General features: G+C 36.3%; 1 protein-coding gene across 2 annotated transcripts in view; it reads right to left on the minus strand.

Moving 5' to 3' along the window:
• Nucleotides 1-20572, minus strand: part of DPH6 (diphthamine biosynthesis 6) — a 214743-nt gene that overhangs the window by 130844 nt on the left and 63327 nt on the right. The window contains exons 8-10 of one of the 2 annotated variants that reach the window (XM_086463378.1): nt 19005-19013; nt 16201-16262; nt 5712-5806 (exon numbers count right to left, since the gene is read on the minus strand). In XM_086463378.1, the coding sequence (XP_086319504.1) occupies nt 5712-5806; nt 16201-16262; nt 19005-19013 (166 nt within the window). The remainder of the gene's footprint in view (nt 1-5711; nt 5807-16200; nt 16263-19004; nt 19014-20572) is intronic. The other variant, XM_086463379.1, reaches the window with a different exon arrangement.

Genomic DNA, 20572 nt, shown 5'->3' on the forward strand with positions numbered 1-20572 from the left:
AACTTCCTGTGTGCTGATTCAAATTAGTTAATTTTAGTTTACATTTTTACAGACACAATCTGTCACACTTCGGTTCACAAGAAGCAGTATCTGTTATATCCATCTGCATGTTTTTACTACTTAAGGAAAAGGTAGCTCTAGGAAACAAAGATCAGAAGGTGAGAAACACAAAGAAAACATAAGAGAAACTCAGTTGCAGTACAAGAAAACCTGAAAATTGTTGTAAGTAAGGCTAAGGACATGGATAATTTCCTTGAAACCACAGCGCCCTTGATACCTTCACAGTATTCAAAGCCATGAGATAAATACATTTATAGTAATGCCACATAAAAACCATTCAAACTGGAAACAGCTGAAGTCTTGGCCAGATTCCACTGACTTAATAAAAGTGTAAAATTAACAAAAATAACTGTTCTATAAAATTTGTTTTGGGATGTAAAATAACAAAAGTCCTAAGACAATCATCATCTCTATATTGCACCATGATGACAAATACCTTTAATGTAAGAAGCTCCAGTTACTTTCCATAAACTTTTAAAGTATTTTAATAAGTAAGCCTTCAGCTTCATTCTTGAAAGTTATTATTAAGATTCTTTATGATTAAAATTATTCCTTTAAGATATCTTAAAGATAGCCCCTTAAGATTAAAATAATTATTTTCAAATGACCATGGTATCTTCTAATTCTAACAGAAATAGGTAGAAAATGACTTTGGCAATCTTTAGTGACAGGAATATATAATTCGAAACAATAAAAAACAGACACCAAGACTCTGGTAGTACCTGGTATCTGGGTACCCTCAGTGTCTGAGGATACTCTTGATAAATATTTCTTGCTTGTTGTTCAAGTCCTATATAGGGAAGTCTGGTACTTTTCAGTGATGCATTAACTACTTAAAACTAAATTAACAGAAAAGCTTATATCAAAAAGGAAACCCAAAAAATTAGGGTTATTAAACATATGCAACTTTGAAGTTAAAGAATACTTACTAACTTTAAAAAATACATTTAACTGAAAAGTAAAAGAAGCAGTCCTACTTGTACCCCTGCATGTTCCAATTCACTAGTACAGAAGAGATGCTAAGCATTGATACCTATGCTAATTGTTCATTAATTTTACAATTTTTGAGTACTTATTTGTTGTTCAAGAGGTATTGCAAATATTAAGAGATAGTAAACATTTTTCTCTGTTTGACTTTGTAGAGAAACATTTTCAGAAGACTTTGGAAAACAATGAACAGTTGAAAAACTGTCCTAATTATTTTTTGAAATCATAACCATCTGATCTCCTAAGTCTTTGAAGATCTAGGAATCATTTTAAAACACTCCATAACATTTTCACAGGACAAAGACGACAACTTAGATCAAGTCAGAGTAAAATCAGTGCTCTCAGTACATGATTATTTTCTCATGTTTACAACTGGCTTTTAACTTCAAACCTAGAATTACAAACCTAAACACAGAGCTAATGGTAAGGCATATAAATGCAAAATTATACCTCACAAATGCTTCAAATATGCCAATTTATCCCCAAAAAATCAGTCTGTTCTGTATTCCATAAATACAAATGGGCTTTTATCATGAGTAGATATTAGAAGACATTCACATAGATGAGAAATATATCTTTATGATTTGAAGAGGTGTCAACCAATTGAACTTTAAATACCAGTGCAAGAAGGACAGGAAATGCTTGGTATCTCTCAAATACAGAGCATAAGACAGCTGACAACTGCATTACAATACGCTATCTGGGAAAACCAGATAAAAACTCATTTAACTCTTGGTTGAATATTTTGATTATAAGATCTTGTTTTCAGTGCTAGATCTCGTCATTTTCAAATATTTCACTTAATCTGCTGTGCTTCCTTTGTAAGGCATATTTTTAAATGAAGATTAAGACAAATGGCAGGAATTCAATTTAATATTCAAAAGCCAAATTCATCATATAGTCTTACCTTAAAAAGAGTCCCACTTCTCCATAGTAAGTAAACATCAAAGCCCTATGGTTTTTTTTCCTGTACTAGCAGATTTCCTTCTTTTTCAAAGGATATATGTAGAAACATTTTGTGTCACAAGTTTCACTGACAAAAACATAGACAAGTGAAAACTCTGCCTGAAAGTAGTGTTACAAACTATAGGTGTATCAGATTTTTCTCCTGTTGTATTAGGTTTATGTGGTAATGTTTCGGTAGGGGGCGGGGGGGTGTGCTCTGCAAGGGTGGCCTCTGTGAGAAGACACCAGGGACTGCTGAGGCCATCAGCAACAGTAGTGGTGCCTCTGCGATAACATATTTTTAAAATGCTAAAAATGCTGTGCAGCAGCTGAACAGGAGTGAGAAAAACGTGAGAAACAGCCCTGCAGACATCAAGGTCAGTGAAGAAGGAATGGGAGTAGCTGTTCCAAGTGCCAGAGTAGAGATTCCACCCAGCCTGTGGACAAGACCACAGTGAAGCAGGTTGTTTCCCTGCAGCCTGTGGAGGACCCCATGCTGGAGCAGACTCCTGGCAGTAACTGCAGACAGCAGAGGGGAGCTCATGCAGAAGCAGGTTTTCTGGCAGGAGCTGTGGCCCATGCTGGAGCAGTCTGCTCCTGAAGGACTGTACCCCATGGAAAGCACCTGTGCTGGGGCAGTTCGTGAAGGACTGTAGCCCGTGGAACAGACCCGGGCTGGGGCAGGGGAAAGTGTGAAAGGAAGGGAGCAGCAGAGATGCAGTGATATGAACTGACCACAACCCCTATTCCTTGTCCCCTTGCACTGCTCAGTGGGGAGGATGTAGAAGAGTCAGGAACAAAGGACTGAAGTTAAGCCTGAGAAAAACGGGGTGGGGAGAGAAGGTGGTTTTAGTTTTGTCTTTGTTTCTCACTCCCCTACTCTATTGTTTTTTACTGGCAATAAATAAATTTTTCCCAAGTTGTGTCTGGTTTGCCCATGACAGTAATTGGTAAGCCATCACCCTGTTCTTATCTTGACCTACGAGCTTTTTCATCTTATTTTCTCCCTGTCTTACTGAGGAGGCAGAGTGAGAACAGCTTGGTGGGCATCTCGCAGACAGCTAAGGTTAATCCCTCAAACCTGTTTTGGAGGCAGAAATAATCTTCAATGTCTTCCTCAGAAACTTTCTCTAGGAAGATGTCTTGGAGGAGTTCAGGAATTTAGGGACCTTGAAAATCCTGACAGGTTTTAACCTCTAAATTGTAATTCTTACAACTCCATTTAAGCTTCAAAAATTGTATCAGGATGTATACTAGAATCACGGCTATCTAAACATTCAGAAACTATACTAGCCTAGTTAACAACATGATTACAATGTTTGTTTAGATTCAGTGTATATGAAAAGCAAGAATGAAAAGTAGAAAATAAACGAACTTGAAACATTTAATAACAAAGAAACTAAAAAAATATTTATTTTTTGGATGTTCATAAAGTAGTAGATTTCACATGAATGGCCCCTCAAAAGGCATGTCTTTACGACATGAATAACAAGAGCTAAGCAAGGCTAATCAAGCCAGAGACACACAATGCCAGTGTAGCTATTCAGTTTCCATTACAGAAATGTATCTTTAGAACAAGTTGAGTAACTGTTTAGCAGTCTGCTGTGCCATATATTTATTATTAAACACCCACTGATTTATATATTTGTGTTTTCCTGTATTTTTTGTGGATTTATTGTTAACTTTTATTATTTGGAGTGTCGCCAATAGAAATAAAGTCAGCTCAGCCAGACCACCCCTGTTTTAGCTTTTCCGAGTTGCCTGAATGGTCATTAAACCACTGATAGCCAGAAATAAATTTAGAGTATATTATAAGATATTCTTCATTAGACCGGCATTTAGTTGATCCCAAACTAAGGGCACAACGAACTTTCCTAAGAGTGTTCCTCAAATTCTATGAAAAAAAAAAAAAAAAATTAAAAATTTAAAATCTCCACACTACACAAACCAAGAATTTCTCACGAGATTTGACATAGTTTTCTCCAATCTGTTGTATCTATGCAAAGAGAGCTTTGAATGGGAGCACTGGGCAATTGCGCATCCAAATCCAATGAACTCCCAGATTTGATCTGTAACATAAGAAGCCCCAAAATAAATAGAAAGAATGTAAGTAATCAGCCAAACACTTTTAAGTGCAAAACCAGATACAAGCACATTTAACCTTTCAGTTAAGGTCTAGCCATCCTTCTTCTGAAGTATACTTTTTGTTGCAAGTGTTGCAACATAAATGCTGAATCAGCCACATAGCTGGTAATGAGCAGTATTACTCTAAACAACAGTTTCACAAAATTCTGCCTCTGACACCTACTGGAATTTACAAGAATTTGTCAGTTTAACAGAAATCATATCAGATTTTAAATGCAAAAATGCATTGTGCTCTAGAATGATTTAACAATATTTCCCTTTTTGCTAGAAGAGACTGAATTGATTCTATCCAAGGCCATATCAGGCAGTTTTTCCCCAAGTTTATTTGTGATAAGATGTACCCAAGCATCGTACACAATTTATTCTAACTTCCTGGTTAATTTTCCAACTCCTACTAGTCAGCAGGTTGGCGCACAACCTATGGCTTCTACCTAGCAACTGGATCCCCTCAGAGAATCTTCTCCAAGAGTCTCACTTCCTGGCCTGCACATTCAAAATTCCACCCGTGAACTTAAATCCAGTTTAAATATTCTACATTGTTACTTTCTGAATCTTCTTCTTACTAAAGAATTCCATAGCTTTCCTGCACTGAGGTTACCTCCAGACTCAAATTATATAGTTTTTTTTAGTTCACTCCAGAGGACATATCTTCCAGTTAACTAATAGTTCAGCAGACATCTGCTAGAGTATCTGCCACCCCTTTTACCAGTTTGTCTATTGCTGCTCTTCTCCCAAATGCCATGCAACAAAACAGAATTAACAGCTCTTGGTTCTCTGTTCCTTACACACACAGATCCCAGTCTAACAGAAAAATGAAACAAATACACATTCACCATGAAAGCCTTAATCATGTCTCTATGCTCAACAATCTCGACCTTCCCTAAGATGACTATCACTAGTACATGATTACTAGTCTGTTTACTTGGCTAAGAAAAAGACCAGCAGTCAAAACATCTCACTTGAAGCAAGCAGCTTTAGCTATTCAGCAGACTAATAAAGAAACTTGCATCAAGACACAAATATTTTCCATATCCCACTACACAGATTTTAGCAATTTATGTCAAAGGAATAAACTACTCAGTGCAAATGAGATGAATTCATGCAAAGTTTGTATTTAAAATATCCTCTAATAATTGAAGAAAAATGTTTATCGTTCTCATTCTAAGCTGCTAAACTTAAAACACACACACACACACAGACACAGTTAATGGAACCCACAGGCTACTGATGTGGCAGTTTATCAAATGTAGCTGTAATGAAAGATAAATATTACAGGCAATTCGCACTTCATGAAAGGATAAAAGTGTCAGTGTGTAGGTACCAGTTTTACTGCAGGCCATAATCAGCAAGTAAACCAAAGTGCAAATGTCTAAAAAGTTTATAGCCCTCTATGAAGGCCTCGTCTTGTCAGGTATTGATTTAGGTTTTCAGAGAACTTTGCCAGTGTTAAACAAAGTGAGTGACTGTGAACTTAGAGGACATGTTTTACCTCTGCCAACAAAAGTTGCCTCAAGCTAAAAGTGAATATGTTCCCACTGCTTTAATATAAGGAAATGGAAGAAACTGTTACTTACACCACTATTTTCTTCTTAAATAGAGGGCAGTCAAGAGTTAATGTTTCATATTCTCCACCTTCTCCACAAACATGGACTCCATATTTCTCAGAAAGCTAACACAAAAGGGAAATTAAAATACGTAAGTAGTACATTAAAGCAGTCTATTAAATATATTTTGTTGAATTTTTCAGTGTGCACTTTCTAAAAGACTACTTATTACAAGGACGAAACAACCCAAATATCATACAGAGGGTTCTTGATTTCTTTATATGCTATTACAATGATCTAAAAATTACCAATGTGTTATATTTTAAGTAGAACTAGCACTGTAACATTCAGATAAATGAACAAATTCCTAGTCCTTCTTCCTCAGTGGCCATGAAAGGCTATTCAGACTCCCCTATCTGTCTGTCTATCTTTAGCATAGATAGTTCATTTCTGTGAGAAACTTGTACTGTAAATCAACACAAGAAGTAGCACTTCACATGTAAGTGTACAATGAACACAGTATTTGGCAACAGATTCTATATTTGGGCAAATATCAATTCTTTCTTTCAAAAAATTCTAACTTATAGAATCAACAAGAGTTTTCTAAGTCAAAAGCAAAAAGCTAAAGCAAGATCTAAAGAAACACGTTTCCTGTATAAACTCTACTGAATATACTTTCTAAATCAACATATACATTTATGAATATTCCTCAAGTTCTGGATACCCCACTAAAACACACAACTACATGAACCAATGCATTCAACATAAGAGACATGACTTATCTTAAAAGACATATCTTAATAATTCCCTGCTTTATGAAGGAGCAGCTGTGAAGCAGGAACCAAAGTTCTTTTGCTGGAGTAAGGAATGCACAACTGCTGAATAGTTCACTGTAATTCTATATTAATGTACTGTACTGATAGGTAGTAATCTATCACCTGTACCATGCCTGAGCATGGAGACACCCTCCCTTTTTCTGCAGGAGAAATTCACCTCCTCAGCAGCAGATTATATCACCTTCTAAAGTGTCCAAGTGTCCCAGCACTAGCTGCACCAAGTCAAATCCTGTCCAGGTTTTTTCACATTAAGCAAGCATTAACATTCTGCGTCAAGTAGTTCACAAGAAGCTGAACTGCAGTCCTCCACTCCATTGCAGACATCAATGTTACTATATATTTAATCGCTTTATGCTTTTCCTTACAGAAGAGATGCCCACCCATGATGTTTCCGCAGTCAAAGTAACAATACAGTTCTCCACAAAATGCAGAGGATGGTTAAAAAAAGTTTGTTTGGGGGGCTAGAAAATAATTCCAAATCTGTTATTTTTCTATTTTTAGACAAGCATGAGTCTGGGTTACTTATACATTATAGGTTGAATTTTTTATATGGTTACCAGAATACTTGTGTAGCAAGTTTATTTGATGTATTCAAATGATACTGTATTTTTATTGTTGAAGCTGAATGTATAGTTTGTGTTACTTTACAGTTCTCTTTCAAATGATTTTATTTTAAAACTACAGAATGTTTACAACTTCAGCCACCATCTTAGCTAAAAAAAAAAAAAAAGAGTCATTCAAAATTAGGTGTGAAAGAAGAAAATGAAACACATGGAACTTGAATATTTTCATCAAATCTAAGAAATCTAAGACCACACTTTAAATTTAAAATTCAGCTAGTTAACCAAAAGGCCTGAATCCTCTTCAGCCTTCATTTTATAGAAAAGTATAAGTGCTCTGAGAAAACAATATGTTGGTAATGCTCTATGTGACCATTTAGTTGTCTGGTGGTATAAAGTCTGAATCTCTTTCAGAACATATATTAAATAATTTTTCAATGTCTTGTTATGAGAGGTATTTTTCCTTTCACGTTTTCTTTTATAGAAAAGGAGCAGAAGAAAACCTTTAATCAAGTGCTCATTAAAAAGTTACACTCCTGACATAAAAAGAGAACTCCATCTGTCAACAATGGCAATGAGGTTTCTATAGCACAAATACATCAAGAATAATTAAAGCTGATGCAACAAGAATGGACAACCTACAAAACAGTTAGTCAAAACCTTTTGCTCTTTCTCTCATTGTAGCTTCTACTGCAAAAAAAAACCCAACCAAACAAAAAAAAAACCCTAAACAAAACTATTAAAAAATGAAAGAGAGAAACCCAGGAAATATCTTTCTAACTGTAACCTTTCCACAGTGAATACAAGGAGTGACTGTTTACAAGTCACTTTCAAAACTGGTAGCTCTTCTTGTAAAACATCAGTGCATAGAATAATTATTTGCAATTATCATAGGTTCACAGAACGGTGTGGGTTGGAAGGGACCTTAAAGATTTGCTTCTCCGGGCAACCTGTGCCACTGTCTCACCACCTTCACAGTGAAGAACTTCTTCCTTACACCTAATCCAAATCTACCCTTTTTCAGTTTAAAGCCATTACCCCTTGTCCTATCACTACATGTCCTTGTAAAAAGTCCCTCTCCAGCTTTTATTAACATTGAATACTAAACAGATATGAGACTATCTCCTATCTTTGTTGCGGGAAATCCTCACTGTCAGTGTCACTGGCCTCAAGATCATTCTTGACACAATTATACAAGGTGCTAAAGGATTTCCCACTAATGTCAATAGGAACTGAGGATATTCATCAGCTTGTAGAATAGATTCTTTATGTTCATTTAACAAAGTCAGCAATATTTTTAAATCACTGATGTTGTTGCGAGGCCACTCTCCATAATCTTTGAGAAGTCTTGGAGATCGAGAGATGTGCTTGAAGACTGGAGGAGGGCTAACGTCACCCCTATCTACAAGAAGGGTTCCAGGGAGGACCCAGGTAACTATAAGCCTACTAGCCTCCTGCAAATCCCTGGGAAATTTATGGATCAAATCCTCCCGGGGACTATCACAAGTAAACTGAGGCATGTGTTCAGGAAAAGCCAACACAGATTCACCAGGGGCAAATCATGCTGAACAAAGCTGATCGCTTTCTACAACGAAGTAACCCGCTGGGTTGACGCAGGGCGAGCAGTGGACATTGTCTACTTGGACTTTCTGACATGGTCCCCCACAGCCTCCTCCTTGAAAAACTGACACATTACAACCTAGATAAGTGGTCTGTGTGGTGGTTGGGGAGCTGGCTGAAAGGCTGTACCCAGAGGGTGGCAGTAAATAGTTCATTCTCAAACTGGCAACCAGTCACTAGCAGGGTCTCCCAGGAATCAGTATTGAGCCCAGTGCTGTTTAATTTCTTCATAAGTGATTTGGATATTGGGATCAAAAGCACCCTGATGAAGTTTGCAGATGACATCAAAATGAGTGGGGCAGTTGACACTCCAGAAGGGAGAGCCACCATCCAGGAAGACCTGGACAGGCTGGAGGAGTGGGCTAGCAGGAACTTTTTGAAGTTCAGCGTGGACAAATGTAAGATCCTTCACCTGAGAATACATAACCCAGGAATGCAGCTCAGACTGGGATCCACCTGGCTGGACAGCAGCTCTGTGGAAAGTGACCCGGGGGTCTTGGTGGACGACAAGCTCAACATGAGTGAACAGTGTGCCACGGCAGCAAAGAAAGCCAACAGGATGCTGGGTTGCATTAACAAGGGCACCACCAGCTGAGATAAAGAAGTCATTATCCCGCTCTACTCAGTGCTGGTCAGACCACACCTTGAGTACTGCATTCAGTTTTGGTCCCCACTATACAAAAAAGATATAGACAAGCTGGGAAGGGTCCAGAGAAGGACCATGAGGATGACCAGAGGACTGGAAGACCTGCCATATGAAGAAAGGCTGAGAAAACTGGGTTTGTTCAGCCTTGAGAAGAGAAAGATTACGGGATACCTTATTACCACATACCAGTACATAAAGGGTGGCTACCAAGAAGATGGAGACTCCCTTTTTTTTACAAGGAGTCACATGGAAAAGTCTAAGGGTAATGGATAGAAGTTACTCCTGGGTAGATTCTGATTGGACTCCAGAAGAAACTTTTTCACCATGAGGACAATTAGACATTGGAATAATCTCCCAAGGGAAGTGGTGGATTCCTCTACATTGGACAGTTTTAAGACTCAACCTGACAGGGTGCTGGGCCATATAATTTAAACTACATTTTTACCTTGAAAGGTTGGACTAGATAATCCTTGAGGTCCCTTCCAACCTGATATTCTATGATTTTACGACATCAGAACTTTGCCTTTTAGTCATTTAGATTAACATTTTTTGAAGACCAATTATTTTGTTTTGCAAGTTGGATGTTACATTCATAATAATATGGCAGCTTAGATTCTAACTTAAATTTTATGACTGCTAAATCTGCCTTCTAGTTCCGATGAGCCAGAAAACAGCAAATTTACAAATTACACTTAACTAAAAACGCAAGTCCAATTCAAAATCTAAAAGAAAATTATGATGAAAACTTCTAGACTACATAAAATTAATTTTAACTCAAATACACAATGGGACACAAGGTATATAAACAATTAGCCCTAACACTACCCAAAGAACAGTCTCTTCCTACCTTGGGAATGAAAGACAAGATTAAAGCTGACTTTCTCATTTAAGTTTAGTAATCAAAGATAAGATATGAATTTAAGCACTTCCTATTTCAAGTGAAGACTTTGTTCCCAGACAGAAACTGTAACACAGCAAATTCTCTATAATTACAGAAACTCTCTTTACATCAAGAAGTACTCATCAACTTCTAAGCATGCAAATGACTAAACATTTTCTGATTGCCTATTAGCAGAGACAGAAGTACAGACAAATATAACCATAATATGAATTTACCGTGCTATTAATAAATTCTAAGGAGAGTGTGAGCAGCCCCTGAGATTGGGCAAATTGCCAACAAATTCCTTAGTGTAAAGCGCTAGGGCTCTTGGTATATAGGAAACAGTGAGACATGAGAGCAATTTAATAATTTAGCTATTATGTAGTAACCATTCATCAATAATTAAACAAAGACCCATCATTTCGAAAAAAACAATAATTCAAGAACTTTACTTGCCACAATGCCAGTGTCCTGAGACAGTAAAATTCACCCCTGATAAAAGTATGGGTTGGAGATCATCTTTGTGCTCATAAGTTCAACCTTCTGTACGTAAAGTCAGAATAAAATTACAAAACTAAATCAAATTTTTTCTCACTCAATACTCCTCCATTTTTCTGCTGCTACAACAGCAAAACCACCTCACCTTTATGTCAGTAATCACCATAATTTCTCTTGCACACATAAAATAAAGTAAATTAGAAGACTGAAGATTTAGGTGACTATATTTTTCCCAAGTTACATAATTCAGTGGATGAAATGAGGGCTGAGTTGCAGGTTTGTGTCTCTGTTGTTTTGGGTTTTTTTCTTTTTTCCAGGTAACATTGACACACCTCTTATAATGCCTCAACAAGAGATTTTTTCCTAAAAAGAAAATTATTACTTCATGCTTATTTCTTGTATGTCCAAAAGACAAATTATAATAGGCACATTATAGTAACACAAGTTGATTTTGATTTTGTTGCCTGTTCCTTAAGGTAAACTTTTAGTAGAAGTAAGTAAAGTCCTAGTTCCTGATCTGTAGTATCCCTACCAATTCCAAATGACTCAACATGTCATTCATGTTGTGGCTCAATATCAAAGACTCCCTTACATTCAACATTTGCATTTTTCTGGGCACTGAACTTATGAAGCTATAAACTGGTTTTCAACAAAAAGAAAGAATTTAGAACACTTTAATTAATTTTAAACAGAACTGCAAAAATTCTCACAAACTCGCACACTGTACTAGGGAAAATGCTGTAATAAAACCCCCTGCGCCTAGCTGAATAAACAACTATGTAAAGTAACATTAGACATCAATAGAGAACTCAAAAGATAATTCCATGAGGATAGAAAAAAGCAAAAATTAGCAAAACCCAACAAATTCCCAGGAATTGTTTAATATTTTCTTTTTATTTGTTTATTATTTCCTTTTTAAAATGAATGATGGTGGAAACAAATAGAGAAGAATACTTCTTAAGATTTATTTTAATTATACCCTATTAACATAAATAAAATTGCAATACTTGCTGCTTCCAAGGAGTTTGTTGTGAAATTTGAAATTATTGGTTAGATAACACAAATTAAAGATACAAGAGTATTGCAGCTGTGGTAGTTTTAGGGATGTGCAAAGTTACAAATTAATTATGATGTTTGCTTTGGTATGGTCAGCATATTAAATTTTATCTCTCCTCCTTACTGAAAACTGTGAACACCTTGCTTTCACATTCTACCAGAACTTCTTATGCTGAAGACTTCATTGCTTTGCAAGAGTGTTTTTCATATCATAAACCTAAGCATTTCTATTCAGTTTATAGTTAATGATTTCGTTTTATTAGGTCTTAACGCCAACTAAGTGTCCAGTAAAAACAATTTATTTGTACTGTGACTTTCATAGCATGCATATGCACAAGAAACAGCTACACAAACAAAGAAACAGTTTTGCAGTCTTCCCTACACTGGTCTGACAAGCAGTTCCAAGCAGGGTCAGAATGCCCTACCAGTTCTACACCTTAAGCTATGCAGTCATTGCTCTGTTTATTGTTGTATCAATAAAAGATAAAAGCTGCAAACGTGGGTTTCGAGAAGTATTAAACCACGACAGTAAGAATTTCAGTGAAACCAAGTAAGAATCAGTTCACTTGAGCCATAAAACAGCAGAAAGAATACATTTAATTTGCCAAATCACCAGGTACTTTTGGATTTCTTAGTTTATTATTTTCTTTTTAAAATGAATGACGGTGAAAACAAACTGAGGAACATTTTTCTTGACTTATTTTAATTATACCCTATTAACATAAATAAAATTGCAATACTTGCTGCTACAGTTTCAAAGTCAAGACTACTGATTCAACTGAGTAGATATCAGTCTGCAGCCCCACTGAAGTTGCAACTTGAATTTTGATAACAGAAGCTTTCTGCAAACACAGGGGCTGTACTTTCCTCCTTTTAGCTTATTTAACTAGTCCCACATAAACATTAATTAATCCAAATGCGACTGACCAGTATGGAATTGATATTACAGTAAAGTTGATGCTTCTATTAAATCTATTCCACTGTAAATTGTTCATTGTTTCACGATTACAAAGTTCTATCCTTCCTTAGCTGTCACTTACTAAGATGCTAAAGAAAAATCTCTGACAAACAGAAGCATTGCTTACGTCATCTGCAGCAACAAACTCGGAAAAAGGACTTAAATGTTTATTGTACTCTTAAACTACATATTGTTTACTTGTATCTCCAGAGGTCTTCCAAACAACCTTTCTGTGAATTTATCAGTCAGTAGCCATTTCTCCAGTACATGTAGAACATGACTTCACATGTCAGTAAAACTGCTTTTCCACAGTAACGTCACTCTCTTGCACTAAAGAGCATGTCAGTGTCACAGCAGGCCTATGACACAAACGTGGAGTGCAATGAAGACTCCAGTCCAGCATGTTCACACAGTGCAATGCCAATTTAGCCGTCAAGCTCCTCAAAGCAGTCTAACCATGTTCACAAGTGGTGAACTGAAACTTGAGGACCCTGGTTCTCAGTGGCTTACTAGCTGAGCCAAACAGCCATGTTAATACCGCTTCCAATTCAAAGTTAGCTCAGTGTTCAATGAGATTATATCATCTAATCCAAAATCTCACTGATGCTTGAAGTGGTGATGCCACTCCCTCTTCCTTCCTTTTTTTCTGTAGAAATCCATTCTACACTTTTCAGAAAGGATAAATCCACTCCCTCTTATAACTATTCTTAGATCTTACTGATATCCCTAGATTTAGCAATTATTTACTGTTTTAAGTCTAGTTTTATTATCATCCCACGAAATAAAACATCTGCTAATGACACAATATGGACAAATATTTTGTATATAGTTAATGTATACTTATTTTTGTGTACTCCTACTGTATTATCTCTGCCACTTCTTTTTTATCAGTACTACAAGTATTTAGAAAGATATTGATTTATTTCCCTAGCTCCCTTCCTTCACTTTTTCTGGAGCAGGAGAAAACACCTCTCCTTCCCACCCCCTGGCCCCTGGTATTCTTGAACCATTGCCACAGTTGAGAGGACCTAAAAACATAAGTGAAGCAAGAATTACAAAAAGAGATAATGAAGGGGATTTTTATATCAAGTAGTTTATATGGGGGAGGAGGGCACTTCTGGGTAGATTCCTCAACTCTGAAGCAGAAGCAACAAACTTCGAGCGAAGAACAGGCCAACAACAATCTTTTCAAATAAGAAAATTTGAATGTCATGGACCCTTATTCTTCCTGTTCAGCTTTGCCAAGTACCAATTATCTATCCTTTTCTCTCCAGCCATGTAAATGACTAACAAAATGAAGTTAAACTCAAGATACAATTCCTATTTAACTCCTCTATCTTTCAGCAGCAAAGGAGATTTTTTTTTAAGTTCCTAACAAATTCTGGTTACTTTTTCTTTCTCTTCTGCAAGTCTGCCATGCCCTCAATTGTTCCAGAAATGCTGCTTATGAAGCCAGGCTGAACAGTAACTACCCAGATCAACAAAAAAAAGTATTTTTAGGAGATCATTTTGCATAAATTTTACAATAAATTAACTTAACTTCAGCAAGGCTTTTGACACTGTCTTCCGTAACATCCTCATAGGTAAGCTGAGGAAGTGTGGGATAGATGAGTGGACAGTGAAGTGGACTGAGAACTGGCTAAAGGACAGAGCTCAGAGGGTTGTGATCAGTGCTGCTGGGTCCAGCTGGAGGCCTGTGACTAGCGATGTTCCCCAGGGGTCAGTACTGGGTCTGGTCTTATTCAACATATTCATCAACGACCTGGATGAAGGAACAGAGTGCACCCTCAGCAAGTTTGCTGATGACCAAAACTGGGAGGAGTGGCTGACATGCCAGAAGGCTGTGCTGCCATTCAGTGAGACCTGGACAGACTGGAGAGGAACCTAATGATGGCAAGTGTAGGGTCCTGCACCTGGGGAGGAATAATGCCCTGCACCAGCACAGGCTGGTGGTCAACCTGCTGGAGAGCAGCTCTGTACAGAAGGACCTGGGAGTCCATGTGCACAGCAGGTTAACCATGAGCCAGCAATGTGCCCTTGTGGGCAAGAAGACCGATGATATCCTGGGGTGCATTAAGAAGAGTGTGGCCAGCAGGTCGAGGGAGGTTCTCCTCCCCCTCGACTCTGCGCTGGTGAGGCCACATCTGGAGTGCTGTGTCCACTTCTGGGCTCCCCAGTTCAAGAAAGACAGGGAGCTACTGCAGAGAGTCCAGCAGAAGGCCACGAAGACAATTAGGGGACTGGAGCACCTCTCTTATGAGGAACGGCTGAGAGACCTGGGGCTCTTTAGCCTGGAGAAGACTGAGGGGACCTTATCAATGATCATAAATAAATATCTAAAGGGCGAGCATCAAGAAGATGGGGCCAGACTCTTTTCAGTGATGCCCAGTGACAGGACAAGGGGCAACAGGCACAAACTGGAACAAGAAAGTTCCACCTGAACATGAGGAAAAACCTTACATTAAGGGTTGCAGAGCACTGGAACAGGCTGCCCAGAGAGGTTGTGGAATCTCCTTCTCTGGAGATATTCAAAACCCGCCTGGATGCGTTCCTGTGCCACCTGCTCTAGGTGAACCTGCTTTAGCAGGGGTTTGGACTAGGTGATCTCCAGAGGTCTCTTCCAACCCCTACCATTCTGTGATTCTGGGAAATTTAGACACTTACAACTGAACTTGCTGTAACTAAAATTTACAGGAAGACTCTCTTAATAGCTGAACACACAATTGTGTGTTTTTAACAGGCTTGAGGACAAGGAACTGCGGTAAATTGGCTTTGTCACAGACAATATATGTAAACATGTTCAGAGCTGTTATTCTTAAACTGTACTTAGCTTCTACCTCAAACCCAAAGATGACTTGTGTACAAAATCTGGTCTTTTTTTTTCCCCTCCCTTAGTTATTTAATTTTTCTTTAAATAAAGCTATTAGCTCTGCCTACAAGGATTTTCCTGCTTTGAGGACTACCTAACCCTTTGCACAGAATTAAGTACATCCTCTGGAATAAACCTCTTATTCCATTTTTGAAAGGCCCTATTATATGCAGTCTGATAGTGTAAAAAATGGTAGGAAATCTTCAGATGAGGGTATATCTGTGGGGTAGTTTTGTTCCACCTATGATTCTGCCACTACCATTTCTTGATGTGAAAGTCTCTAACTTGCATGCAATTATTTTGTCTTATCATACCAACATACAAGTTAGCGTTCCCTTAAAATTGAGTTTTCTTGCCTTTAGTTCATTTTAAAGATGCTGGTACCATTTGTGAACTACCTCCAGAAAGAATGTTTTTCATTCTGAAAGTGCATATCAGAGGCTTATGTTCCATGTACAAAGATAAGCCTTAGGTTAGCACCTAATTTCTGAAAGTAACCACGTAATGTTTGATGAAGTTAATTTTACTGAATTTCTGCCTATGTTACTTTTTAATTGCAACTTTACCTGTACGAGTATCCTTTAAGTAATACTCACTTTCAAAAGGTAAGGTTCCATTTGATCCAGAGTTTTTCCTAGATGCTTGTCTGGATCTAAACCTAAAATAAACCAAAAAAATTTGTAAAAATATTTTTTATAAAGTGCTGTTATGACATCAAAAAAAAGCTTTTTTTTTTTTTTTTTTTTTAATATACCATGTCTCCCTTAGAAGCTAGTCCCACTGGATCTAAAATTATTTCTATCCTAAATAAAACACATCTAGTACATCTAGTCAGAATTTTCTGTTATTCCATCTGGTCAACTGGTTTCAAAGTTTGTGGAAAAGTAAGGCCAATTACCTTTTCACTGCATATCAAGTGGAAAAGCTGTTGTTTTCCTTTCTTAGAAATTTCACTAACCAGAGAAGTAAACATGCAAGTCCACGGGAATAAAAATACTACACAGAAATTACCTCTGAGTAAGAAGTGACCTTTGTAGATCCCTATTAAATTAAAATACAAGCTATTTTTTTTATAGTTCCTGCCAATTTCTAGAAGGGATAGAACAGACCATTTTCCATTACAAAAAAAAATTTTTGCTAAATCATATTCTGTCTGTGTGTAACCCACAGAAAAAAAAGTAAGAATTAAAAGGATGGAGATATAAAGATAACTCAGATTTACAGAATGTCTTGAATGTTTTACCTTTTGATCCACCACAAAATATTCTGTATGATGTCTACATTTTTATTTATTTTTCTTGGTAATAAAGTAAGCCCTATTAACATTTGATAATTCCTTTAACTTGCTCTCTGCGCTCCTGCTTCAGCTTTATAAGTTTTGTCAACTCATGGTTGTTAAGTAGTCACCTCTCAGGAATAAATAAAATAATAAAAAAAATCAGTACTGGGATAAAAGCATCCACGAACAACTGTTTCAAGGGCTGACATCTTCTTCAACCAAACAAATATCCTAGTTGGGTTTGGAATAAGTGGTCAAAAGGTCTTAACATACGCAATAAATAAGAAAAAATGAAACAATTACTTCTGAAAACGAAGGAATATGGTGATCACATTTTTTACTACTCTTAATTATTGTGGTTTGTGGGTTTTTTGCACTGATCGCAATACTTGTCTATTTTTTCCCTGCTCTACTACTTTATATAATAATAGGTATCATTAAAGACCTGCCACCAGAATGGCTCCATTTAGAAGCAATTTCTGAAGTACATATCTTGCAAAGCACTTTAGATCATTGATGATGAAAGCTGTTATACAAATGTACAGGTATACTATTATATAAAGTCATTGCTGAGTTCAAATAGCTGATATGCCTTTTAATTTTTACAACGATGGTCTGGGTATATTTAAATTCCTGTGAAACTAAAACAAGTAAAAGTGAATGAGATCTCAAAACATTAATAAAGTTTTTAAATATTTCATTAGAGCACATTAAAAATTCCCTATCTAGGGGAACATTTTTAAAACCGCTTAATAATTAAAGTGAAAGAAGACTTAGTTTTTTCCCTCCTTTTCTTTTTTGGTATTGGCTTATTGCTTTATATTAAGACGAAAAATGTGTGTTGCTAGATATAAGATAATGAAAATTACACTTGTGGAAATAACTTTGAAGTTCTTCATTTCATTTCAATAGTTGCAATGATTTTGGTGATGTCTTCCAACTTATACCAGCTTAGCATTATGTCCTTCATTTTAATGGGATAGGTATCAGGCTACAGAAGCATATTCTCTTAAAACAAACAAATAATAATGAGTACCACATTACAGCACTCATTTCATACATTTACATTAACATTCTTCATTACCATAATTACTTTTCTAAGAAAAGCAATCCCTCTCCCTAATAAAAACAAATTTGTTTCCTTCAAATTTAAACCAAGGGATACATTACAAACATGTGTGAAGGGAAAAAGTTGTCAGAACGAGACACACTAACATATTATTTCTTTTCACAACTTCTCTCTGATGTTAAAAAGGCTACACCTACTGTTCTGCCTGCTAATGAACACAAAACAATAACTTACAAGAAACTATTATACAAATAGTATACAAAATACAAATAAATTGCCTATCTATAGACTACAGGTAAACTCTTCAGTAATATCCCACAGCTACATGAAAATCTGTGGAAGTGCAATGCACCCTTTCTACTTCTCAGCAAAATTCTATTTTTGGATACCTTGTCTTTCTTTTGGAAGCTATTATTTCCTTTACTTTCCAATAGGTTTGTATTGTGAGTGAATACAGACCATCTGCTAAAGGCATCAATAATCAGTGTAACCTGTAATTTGCAGAACCAGTAACCCACATGCCAAATCTCTAATGGTATGCATGTATAAATGAAGCTGTATATCTACTGCTACTAACAATATGATAACGTATCTATAACCATACTTACAAAACAGTTAATATAAATCTATACTTCTATTTGGTTTGGTTTGTTTTGTTGTTTTTTTTTTTTTAAAAAAAAAAGGAGTAAATTGATTCAGATTCTTAAAGTCACTTAGATTAAAAAGAAAAACAATATATTGTAAATTCTTTGTACATTCCATTTAACCACATCCTCCAGATTTTTCATCCATGAAACTACATGTGAAGAAAGCTGGATGGGTGGATAAACCAACAACAAGGTCCAGGGCCTGGATGACTGTATGCAGAATCAAGAAATTAATTAAGAATGGAACTATAATTTGCAGCACTGACATCTATTTTACTTAACTTGCCTGTATCAATGGGAAGCAATTACAATTCAATTAAAATATTCATTTTTATTACTTTACTGACTGACCTTGAAGTTAATGCCTGTTTTATTTCATTGCATCATCTATGAATAAATGTTAACCCTCGAATGCTATGCTCCATTATTTTCGATGCATTTTTAACTCCCCAACTGAACTACATTAGTCAATTTATTATATGCTGTCAAGAAAGGAAGGAGGGCTTTATTTTTTTGAAATAGACCAGTACATGATGACAGAAACATCTCCAAAGTTTTGATAATGCTGTTTTTAACACTGTTCAGTAAAAGAAATCGTGCTCTCATCTCCAGTTTTGTGGCCTAGTTTTACTGTAAAATCAGTATGTGATAGCACAAATCGTATAATCACTTCAAAGTAATTTTTACTCCATCTGCAATTCTTGATAAATCCACTGACAGGAGCAGAACTTCCTGCAGATACCAACAATGGTTGCAGAGCCCTCATACACAGCAACAAGACAAGTGCTGTAGAGAACTGCAGCGATGTCAAAAACTGGGGCAGAAATTCAGGGCTTTGTTCTGTAGTGAAAAAAATGTACCAAAGAACATTACTAAAAGGCATTTCACTACTGTTAAGTTACACAAAAGAATGGTACTTTAAATGGTTCACTTTGTACACATGTATTAGTGTAGCATAAAGCCGTGAGGGGTAACTACCTGATATTACTTGCATTTATCAAGACCATTAGAAAATCAAGTTCCATTTTCATGGCATTACATTCAGCTAATAAAATCCACAGTCTAAAGTCTCATCTTACTAACAAGAATATGCTTTATACATGTTCAGAATTTTAAAATAGTTTTGATTTTTAAGAAGTCTTTTAATATGCATATTTTTATTTTCACTTCTTAGTAAAATGCTGAATAAATAAAAGTAAATCATAATTTTTGGTTTTCAGAAATGGTGGTACATGAAGTTCTTCTGAAAGCTACATTGAACCAAATAATACATACTGAGCCCATAATACATGAATACATTGTGAAAGAATCACTACCACACACACACATCAATAAAATGAGCTAATCATCATTTTTTGATAATACAGGGAAAAACCTCTGTCCTTTCCTAACTAACCACACCATTCAAAAAGTACATCTTATTCCTCTCTGACTGATTCCATACAATAAGGTTAGAAACAAGTATCCAAAATTACTATGTATTATCAATCTTCTTGACATTTCATATACATAGAATTAGCACAGACTTTTGGAGAAAAAATTGGAACTTGATTTAAAGTTACAGCAACGTATAGTTCCCTTCTTTTTCCTTATTTCTTGAGAAGTATTGTTGAGAAGATTAGTAACTACCATCATGATGAACGTGAGGGACAGAGACTTAACTTCTGATGACGGAAGGCAGAGTAATGCACAATAAGGTTTCTGGAAAGATCCTAATCAGCTGCTCACCAAAAGCAGAATTATTTAGAATTTTAAATAAGAAAAGAGGCAATGAAAGTCTGGAACCAAATTTGTCTCTTTCTTTCTCTTTTCAAGCTCTTTTTCAGGAAGAAAACTGGGTTAACAGGTGGTGGGAAAGCAAAATATAAAGGATAGATGCAACCACCAATCTTAGAACTGGAACAGAGAAAACAGGACTATTTTTGAAGGTAAAACCCCGTACTTTAACTGACTTTTTTTTAATTTGTTTCTTT

Source organism: Leptosomus discolor, chromosome 3 (genome assembly GCF_034619465.1).
Source record: "Leptosomus discolor isolate bLepDis1 chromosome 3, bLepDis1.hap2, whole genome shotgun sequence".
NCBI classification, from domain to species: Eukaryota; Metazoa; Chordata; class Aves; order Leptosomiformes; family Leptosomidae; genus Leptosomus; species Leptosomus discolor.